The following is a 10521-nucleotide window of genomic DNA, read 5'->3' as shown; positions in this document are numbered from 1 at the left end:
TTCAAAGGCACTCAAATCACCTTTCTTCCCCATACTGATGCTCGGTTTGAACTGCAGGAGATTGTCTTGACCATGTCTACATGCCTAAATGCACTGAGTTGCCGCCATGTGATTGGCTGATTAGAAATTAAGTGTTAACGAGCAGTTGGACAGGTGTACCTAATAAAGTGGCCGGTGAGTGTATATATTACTATATAGATATATTTTTCTTCTAGACCAGGGGTGTCAAACTCATTTTCACTAAGGGACACATCAGCCTTATGGTTGTCTACAAAGGGCCGTTAGTAGTGTTGATTGAATAGCATTCGTCGAATACCTCGCTCCCATAGGGATGCGTGTAAGCGGCCGAACACCAAAGGGTTAAGCGCAGTGAATATTCACTGCGCTTAACCCCTTGGTGTTCGGCCGCTTACACGCATTCCTATGGGAGTGAGGTATTCAGTCGAATACTACTCGCTCATCTCTAGCCGTTAGTAATTCTGTGACTATATAACTGTAGCTATGCCAATTAGTTACATTTATATTCCATTGAAGGCAACCATAATACTGAAGTTACCATATTGTTATTACATATGGTTAATAGTGTCCTAATTATCTCCCCCTACAGCTAACAGTCCCCCTATAGGTAATATAGGTATTTGTGACTCTCACAGGTAATAGTAATCCCCACACCACCCCAAATTACATCACATACAGTCCGGGCCATACATCTGTAGCCGCTTCTATTGTCCTCCTGGCTAGTCATCTGCACAATGGTACCGCAAAGGGTTACCGGAGAGCAGGAGACCGCATGGCTGGAAAGGCAATAAAAAAGGTGCACAGATGGTTGCCACATCAGCGCTTTGCAGGAAGAAGAGGTAAGTATGAAATTCCCTACACATGGAGACCACCGTGACCACTTTAGCTGTTCTGTCTTTGGCCTGGAGGTCCCCATCGCTCCTTATTCTTTGGCCCCCATACTGTATATGGCCCCCACATACTATATGACTAGTGGCCAATAAGTTACTCACCTATCCATGTTCCTGTCCAGGCCAGCCTTCACGGCTACCACCAGGGCGTGCTGTACCAGATGTTAAAGAACACCAGGACGTAATGTAAGGTTTAGGCATTCTTCAGTGTTGTGATGCAACATGCGGCGCCACTGCAGCGCTGGAGACCGGTCTGGACAGGAGCGTGGACAGGTGAGTAAAGCTACTATCTGATGCAAAAATCCAATACGTAGTGACCAATTAAAAAAGAACACAGACCCCCCAGTTCAAGCAATAAAGCACTGCCTGAGGCTATCAGCTCAGGATACTTCATTGTAGACATGGCCCTGGGCTGTGGGCCACAAAAACATAAGGCTGTGGTATAGCTTTGTGTTCTAGACTAACCTTCCAGTACAGATGAAATGTTACTTCTAAGTCAACAAATCAACATGCCATAATATTATATATATATATATATATATATATATATATATATATATATATATATATATTCATAGAGGTTAGAAATGAATTTTTATGAGCTACAGACCCAAATTCCCTGGACAGGTATATACTGAAAGGGGTTGTCCCATCACAAGGATCCTATCTATACTGCTAGTTTATGTGGATTTAAGACTTTTCCTAAATACATTGCTTTATCAAAACTGCTTTGTTTGGCCGCTATCTTAATTTATTCACTTCATTGTTTACACTCCGTTTCTATGGCCCTTGGGATTATCTGCTCATTTGTGAAGTGATGTAGCTGCCTGCTCTCAGGGGGGAGGGAGGGGCTGGGAGCAGCTCTGAGCTGTTTGTGTCTTTTAAGTAGTGGAGCTTCTTAGAGAGCTCTAGGATTTCTGAGCTCTTATTAGTAGGTTTAAATGAATTTGGCTGATAAGGGCTGAGATAGGGAGTCCATTACCTCTGTATGTAATGCAAACAGACTCAAATCCAGCTCTGCTACATCAGCTTCACATTGTTGTAATTCATTTACAACCAATCCCGTGCAAGTGAAACCCCACCCACCAATGTGCCGAGAAAAGCAGGAAGTGAAGAGAGCACAACAGCCTGCAGGTTTGTGAACAAGCGTCATGGGAATACTCCTTTAAACAGAGGCATGCTGGTTGCCTGCAGCCACCTCTAGAGGGAGCTTACAAACTTACTGCCTATTGTTTTATTATTGAGTCCACTGGTGACCATTATAAGGTGCCCATAAAGGGCAGAAAAATGCGGAGAGAGAAGTCCTATTTGCAGACTTTTCTCTTTGCATTTTTAAAGCGTATTGTAGAACGCAATCCCTGAGTGGAAACTGAGCGCTAGTGTGAACCTAGCCTTAATAATCCACTAATTCTGGTGCAGTTGGAATTTTTTTTAAGTCTCCACTACACCTGAGCAATAAGTGCAGTTTTGGTGTCTCATATGCCGTTCAGCCTCTCTACTGTCAATTCGGTGGTGTTAGAGAAGAAGAGGCAAGAAATGTGATTCTAAGCTATAATAATGTCCACCTCTAATTGGAGCTCACAACTATGCCCCCTTTCCTGCTCCTGCCTGACACCGCCCATCTGACAGTACAAAACTTAACTAGCATATCAGGCACCAAAACTAACTTCACCGATTTCTCAGGAATGGTGAAGGCTAGAGAAAATATTCCAACTTCACTGGAATCAGTGAAGCAGCAGCTATTAATAGATACTAAGAACTAGAATTGCAGGAAGTGGTTAAAGGTCCTCTTAAAAATAAAAAAAATCTTTCCCATTTCAAAAATAATTACCATAAAAAAATTACCATAATTACCATAAAAAAATAATTACCATATGCCAATTAAAAAAATATATATATTATGTATTGTCATGTGCATATACTGTAAGTCCAAACTATCCACAAACAATGGGGCATATTTATGAAGACTGGTCAGTCATCATAACCCAATTGTTGCCAGAGGGCGTACATTTCCCACTTCACTCCCAGATTTCATGCAATTCACCCAGAATCAGTGAATTTTTTTTTGTGCAAACAACCAGAAAACTGGTGCACACGGTATAATACATCTGCCCAATATTATTTATTCTGTATGGCGAATGCCATATAAAAAAGAAATACTGAGATGAGCAGATTAATGCATTTTGGTCACCCGCTCCCCCACCCTCAAAAGGCAATGAAAAGTGATCAAAGAGTTGTACATACCAGAAAATGATTCCAATTAACGCTACAACGTACCCTGCAAAAAAAAAAAACGCCTTCACATAGTTCGCCGACAGAAAAAGTTCTGGATGTCAGAATACATTTTCCCTATTGCAAATAATTTATTTTCACTAAATGGCGTTTTATTAGTAAAAGTGGTAAAACACAATAAAACCTGTATAAATACATCGCACATAAAGCCGAGCATTCAGCAGGCCTCGTAAACAATTTCAGGCAGTTTTATTTTCATTCCCAATAAAAAATATTACAGCTCAGAATGTTGATTTTCTGTAATGTGATGTTTTTATCCTGAATGAAAATAAAGCTGTTTGAAATTGTTTAAGGCTGGGTTCACACGGGGTTTTTTGGACCGGATTTTGACGCAGAATCCGCCTCAGAATACGGCTCAAAAAACCGCCTCCCATTGACTTCATTGGGAGCTGTTCACTTCCTTTTTCCGCGTGAGAAAAAAAGAAGTGAGGTGCCCTTTCTTGCCGCAGAGTCACACAGCGCGACACTCCCCTCCCGACTAGGCCCATTCATTTGGGCCTAATCCGGAACGGAATGCCGCGACTGGATGCCGATGCAGTGAACCGACATCCAGTCGCGGCTAACCGTTTTTTGGACCAGCCTCTGCATCAAAATCCGGTCCAAAAGAACCTGTGTGAGTGAGTCCTGCTAGGATATCTCGGTACAATGTCCGGCTATGCTGGAGTGCTGGGACTGACCGTGTCCCCATGGGCCACATAATGAGACGAGGTGAATTGTTTAGTCACTACAACCTGCTATACAAATACGGCATTTCTGATGCAGAGTGAACACCATAAAAACATAACACAAAAATAATAACAATATTCTATGATTTTTTGCATGCAGACTCTCAAATTTTTTTTATAAAAGATAATCAAAGCCTTATATGTCCCCCAAATGGTGCCAACTCAAAATACAGCTTGTTGCTGAAATCTATTATTTATAGGGAGCTACTTTCCAAAAGCTGGCACTAGAGCACGTTCCTGTTTCTTCACCAAGGTGGTCTTATTAGCATAATCCTTACTCAAATTTCTTAACAGGGCATGAATAGTCTAATCAGTGGCATAACTAGGAATGGTGGGGCCCCGTGGCGAACTTTTGACATGGCCCCCCCCCTCGACCTCGACCGACCCCCTCCTACGCATTCCTGCGCGTTCTATTATGCCCCATAGTGGCCCCTGCACACAGTATTATCCCCAATAGTGGCCCCTGCACACAGTATTATAGCCCATAGTGGCCCCTGCACACAGTATTATGTCCCATACTGGTCCCTGCACACAGTATTATGCCCCATAGTGGCCCCTGCACACAGTATTGTAGCCCATAGTGGCCCCTGCACACAGTATTGTGTTCCATAGTGGCCCCTGCACACAGTATTATATCCCATACTGGTCCCTGCACACAGTATTATGCTCCATAGTGGCCCCTGCACACAGTATTATAGCCCATAGTGGCCCCTGCACATAGTATTATAGCCCATAGTGGACACCCATAAACAATTATTATACTCTGTGCTCTTTTCAGACCCCAGAGTATAATAATCGGAGACCCAGGGGAATAAAAACATTAAAAAACACTGTTGCTTACCTGTTCCCGGCTCCTACGCTGTCTTCTCTGCTGCCGTCCTTCTTCTATGACGTCGGACGTCACATGACCCGGGACGCAGGCCGGGTTCATGTGACGACAGAGACGTCAGAAGGGATGTCAGAAAGGAGGCCTGGCAGGATCGTGGAGAGGTAAGTAACAGTGTTTTTTATGTTTCTTACCTCTCCCGGTCCACCAATCATTATAGTCCGGGGTCCGAAAAGACCCCCGAGTATAATGATAGCAGCAGTAGTGGCTGTCACTGGGCCCCTAATGTCCCGGGCCCTGTGGCAGCTGCCTCTGCTGCTATGGTGGTAGTTACGCCACTGGGTCTAATATTTGTTTAAAATATGTCTGAGGCCTCATGTTGCGAAAAAACTGCTTTTTTTTCTTGCAGATTTTTCTGCGTTTTTTTTTTTTTGGCTAAAGCTAGGAATGGATTGAGCAGAATGGAAAAGTATAAAGGTATGTTCACATGGTGGAAACCTTTACTGCCATGTGAGTTCTCCACGCAGCTAGCCGCGACGAGATGTTGATGTAGTGCATCAGCATCCCGTCATTGCATCTTGCTCCTGATTAGGCCCGAATTGGGAGTGAGTCTCGCACTGCGGACACCGTGGCTGTCTCAGCCGCAGAATCCGCGGGGAGATAGGGCATTTCACTTCTTTTTCCCACTAGCTGCAAAAAATTGCTAAAAGGAAAAAGTAGTAAGAAACTTCCATTGAAATGAATGGGAGCCTTGTTTGCAGGCAGACTTTGAGGCGGATTCCACGTCAAAATCTGCCTGCAAAAAACATTGTGTGAACTAGCCCTAAGAGATTCCTAGATATTTCCCATTTCTTCTGTAGTCACTACTGGGTTTGGTTCAAGTAAATGCAGCAAAATCTACAACAATAAAAAAAAAGCAATGTGGGGCCATAGGCTAGGACGTGTTGACTGATAGGGTCCACTCACTGGGTACCCCATTTATAACTAAAACCAGATAACGGTTGCAAACAGCAGCCCTCGCTCTGGAGGATTCAACACATCTGTGCATTATTTAAATAGGCAATTTATTTCAATGGACAATGCAAAATTCTTCATTTCCTCTGTGGGTGGCGCTGTACGTAAAATAAACACTTCTTTTAATGTCCACCAGCAAACATCTGGATGCTGTGCCTTCTCTTACAGAAAACTCTGGAAATATGGAATAGAAATCAGTACTGAATGATGTGTGTGTTTTTTTGTTTTTTTTTAAAATCAAAGTCAAGAGGGAAGGATAGCAAAAAGGGACAGGCTTGACTGATTCTGGTACTGTTGGAATTTTTCTCTAGCCCCCACCATTCCTAAGTAATCAATGATGTTAGTTACAGAACCAAGTATGCTAAATAGGTTCTATCGTATCAAGTTGGTGGTCCTAAGTGGCCTCTTCCAGCCAAGGATGGTCCACCTAACAGTTAAAGGGGTTGTCCCATCTCAAGGATCCTATCTATACTGGTAGCTTATGTAAATTGAAGACTTTTACTAAATATATTGCTTTAGAAATGCTGCTTTGTTTGCCTGTTATGTGAACGTATTCCTCCCATTGTTTACACAGCGTTGCTATAATCACAGCAGACCGGTGAGATAGGACAAGTGACTTCACTTACACAGTGCAGAGTCTGTTATCTCTCTATGTAAATGCACAGATAACACTGAGTCCATTCTGTACAAGCATGTGCATATTATCTAATCTGCGTAGGTATTATGATCCTTCTCAGACACGTTCAGCGGGAGGGGAATACAGGAAGTGAGAACAAGAGACTGCAGGCAAAGCTGAAACAGTGAGATAGGAAACCCCTTTAAGCACATAAGTAGCATATGGGATATTGAAGCTAACAGCATCACTTACTCAGGAATGGCGTGGGCTAAAGAAAAAGTTCAACTGCCCCAGAATCTGTGGTTTTTTTCATATTGTCTCCTGACTTTGGGTAAAAAATGTATCTAAACTTCTATAAAACTACCTAACAAACCAAATACGAGCTCCAGTCCTAACTTGGATTCATTAACCGTGTTTTTTTCAGGTTTTCGAAGGCCAAAAACATTTACTGATCTATAGAGATATATGAATATGTCTACATGCCATGTTTTGCCTAGAATTGCTTCTGTACAGTAGTTTTTGTGGTTAAGGGTGTTTGCATGCTCTGTGGATTTATAGGGTATTTTGCTTGATATACTCTATTAGGTTTCCTTTATAAAATGCATCAAAAATATATGTACAAAAAACATTTAAAAAATGCAAGGAAAAAACCTCACACAATGTACCAAGAACCCCTCAGATCATTCAACACTGTGGTTGTATTTTTAATGCCATTTTTGCACAACTGGAATCTACAGGGGTAAAATCCAGAACAAAAACCACATCAAGGGCATGGAACAAGTTATCCAATAGGCTGAAACTGCACAAAACAAAAAGCTATGAAAACCTATACCTATATTATTACATTCACTCAACGCAAACATTTGTGACAAGATATCATTTTTAATTTGTATTTTTTATGCCTTTCACATTTCAGTCCGTTGTTCTGATCATAGGACAGTTCAGCACAATGGACAAGGCAATAACAGTGTGAACATAGCCTAAAGAAATAAAGTAAAAACACATTGTGAGAATCTGCCCATATAACTGTTATATTAGTAATAGCTATACCTAACATTATCCATCTCTGCTCCACAAACCCCACAATTAGTATTAACAGGACATTGTGTAACACTAACTACAAGCTTCAGGTTATGCTGGGACTTGTAGTTAAACAATAAATGAGAAGCATATTAGGTATAGATAGTAAGACGCATCCTATACGAGCCCTGGGATAAATCCTACGTTACATATATATATATATATATATATATATATATATATATATATATATATGTATATATGTATGAGTCAACTGCTTATGTCAAGGTAGGTGCATGTATCTATACTGGAGTAGTGACTAGCTACTTTATATGGCAAGTAGGTGCAACTTTTAACTCATAGCTAGTCAAACACAATACACAAAATACAGCAAAAGCTGCCTGTACATAGCACCTATAGTCCCGACTACCGACTACATCCTTCTCTCCATCCTGCATGGACAGCTGGAAAGATATTATAAAACATTCAGTCTTCACATTGTTCACTCTTGAATGTTATTAGTTATAGGCAGCAGATACAGTACATAGAAGTACCGCGTGTAGTTGTGGACAGCAGCTACTGTACACGGCATTATCGCGATTCGTCACCGTATATAATAATATCACCATCCTAGTTAACAACTACTGTACACATCAATATCGCGATTCGCTACAGACAGCAGCTGCTGTACACAGCAATATTGCGATTCGTTAAAGGCAGCAGCTACTCTAACACAACAATATCGCGATTCGTTTCAGTTAGCAGCTACCGTACATAGTAATGTCGCGATTCGTCATCTCCATCAGCTACCGTGCACGCCAATATCACGATTCGTTACAGGCAGCAACTGCACGTACACAGCAATATCGCGATTCGTTCTAGACTGCACCTGTTCGGCAGGATTGAGATGAGAGGCAATGACATTGAAGGGGCAGATACTTCGTACTAGTAAGACCAGACTGATCATTTATTAAGCTCACTCCATTTCATCATAAATACAAAGTGGACACACACAACAACTGGAAACACATGTAAACCTCAGGTAGAACAGTAGTAGCATGTGCGGCTAGCAGCAGTTATTGGACAAGGCATCTTGTGGGTCTGCTATAGGGTAGTGGTCCTAGTGATTGTCCCATGTTTGTAACAGGGGTCGGACTGGAGGGGCTCCTGTTGGAAGTCCAGTGGATGGTTATTACACACCTTACTCTTCAGGGCTGTGGCATAATAATCCACTGGCTCATCTGTGCCATTCTCCAGCCACCGAAAACAAACGATCCTCTGAAAGGACCTCTTAAAGTTATCTGAGAAGAAGCCATAGAGGATGGGGTTGGCACAACTGTTGGCATAACTTAATATAATGGATATATGGTTGATGGTGGCGTCCATGTGGGGTAGGAACAGGTTCAGGAGCTGGACAATGTAGAAGGGCATCCAGCATATAACAAAGACTGTGACTACCATGAGGACCATTCTGGTTATCTTCTTCTCTGATTTCTTCCTCTGCTGCCATCCTGCCTTCAAAGCCACCGCTCGCATCTTCACAATGATGAGGATGTAACACAAGCAGATGGCCACCACAGGTAAGAAGAATCCCAGGAGGAAGGTGTAGATGACAAAGACAGTGGACCAGGTGGGCTGGGGCCACATGAGATTGCAGACCACGACCCCATTCTTGGAGGACTCGGTGTCTGCAAAGATCAGGATGGGGGAAATGACCAAGAGAGAGACAATCCAAACACAGATATTGATCATCTTGGCCACAGTAGGTCTTCTGTACCTAGCTGCTCGCAGAGGGTGGACCACGGCCACATACCTGTCCACACTGAGCACAGTCAGGCAGAAGACACTAGTGAACATGTTAATCCCATCCACACTGAGGACAGTGCGGCACATCCCTGAGCCAAAGGGCCAGTGCTGCAGGGCTGCAGAGGCTGCCAAGAAGGGCACACTCAACATGAACAACTCATCAGCTATGGCCAAGTTCAAGATGTAGATGTTGGTCGCTGTTTTCATCTTGGCATACCTCAAGATGACAAAAATCACCATGGAGTTCCCAATCAGCCCAATGAGGCACACGATGGCATAGATGAACTGGATGACTATCATGCTCACATCCCTCTCAGTCTCCATGGGGGCACTGGTGCTGCTAGTATTTTTGCTGTTGATGCTGACCACACTGAAGGGGGGCAGAAGCTCTGTTATGTCCTGCCTGGACTGGTTCCATGTGTTCAACAGGACCTTGGCCTCCACAGGCACCAGGAGATCAGGGGATGTAGTCATTGTAAGTGTCCCATAGGAATGCAGTGGAGAAGCAGCTATAGCGGAGATCCTCTGCTTTAAAATGGATTTCAGAGCTGCTGTGTAGAAGAAAGAGGAGGGAGGGAGAGTGATGTGTGATGGATGATGCAGGCTATAGCTCCTTGCAGTGTGTGTGTGCTCTCTCTGGCTGAGCTCCTTCTGGAGAAAGTGATCAGCAGCCACTTGCATTAGCTGGAGGCAAGCATCACCTCTTCTTCACTTCAATTGTCATTAGATGCTTGTGCCCATGCTATTATTGGCAACAGCTCATCTGACTGTGATCAGTTCATTGGATACAGTCACCTCCCAGTCAATGCATAATGACTCCAGGGATGAGCACCCTGCCCAATATGCATGGACCAACTACCTGCATATGCTTATTATCACATCTGACAACATGTGGCTCAAAGACTAGGGAAGAACTACAGATGCCAGCAGACTATGTCAGTGCATGGTGGCACATGTAGTTCTTAAAGTAGGTGCATAAGTCTACAAAAACTTACAACCTGGACCTGACTAGTATTGCTGAATTAACTCTTTGATGCTGTGGTTCAGGACTTTGATATGATTGTATCCTGCACTTCTAGTAGGATGTATCAGTTCTGTACGCTGCTGTGGTTTTGTGCAGATTACAAGCTCAGCTCTGCTACATCCAACAACTGTATATGTTACTGAGCACATCACATGCTGGATGTTATAGACAATCCCATGGCAGGGTCTGGATGATGAGGAGCAGCACATGCTTGTCATTTACTAATTAGGTTTCAGAAGAACTGGTTATGTAAAGTGAATTTTATTTCCTTTCCAAATCGGATCTTATGT

The 10521-nt window shown here is 42.9% G+C and overlaps 1 protein-coding gene across 1 annotated transcript; it reads right to left on the bottom strand.

Moving 5' to 3' along the window:
• Window positions 1-8358: 8358 nt before the first annotated feature.
• Window positions 8359-9992, bottom strand: LOC142197324 (somatostatin receptor type 4-like). Its single transcript, XM_075267520.1, has one exon. It carries the CDS (start codon window positions 9886-9888, stop codon window positions 8506-8508), a length of 1383 nt encoding a protein of 460 aa, XP_075123621.1. The 5' UTR covers window positions 9889-9992; the 3' UTR covers window positions 8359-8505.
• Window positions 9993-10521: the final 529 nt, after the last annotated feature.

This window comes from Leptodactylus fuscus, chromosome 3, assembly GCF_031893055.1.
Source record: "Leptodactylus fuscus isolate aLepFus1 chromosome 3, aLepFus1.hap2, whole genome shotgun sequence".
Classification (NCBI taxonomy): Eukaryota; Metazoa; Chordata; class Amphibia; order Anura; family Leptodactylidae; genus Leptodactylus; species Leptodactylus fuscus.
The sequence above is the reverse complement of the archived record's forward strand: the minus strand, read 5'-3'. Positions and strand labels throughout refer to the sequence as shown.

What these genes read in the sequence shown, in the direction of transcription:
- LOC142197324 (XM_075267520.1), bottom strand. Translation starts at nt 9,888, where the DNA reads ATGCAAGTGGCTGCTGATCACTTTCTCCAGAAGGAGCTCAGCCAGAGA.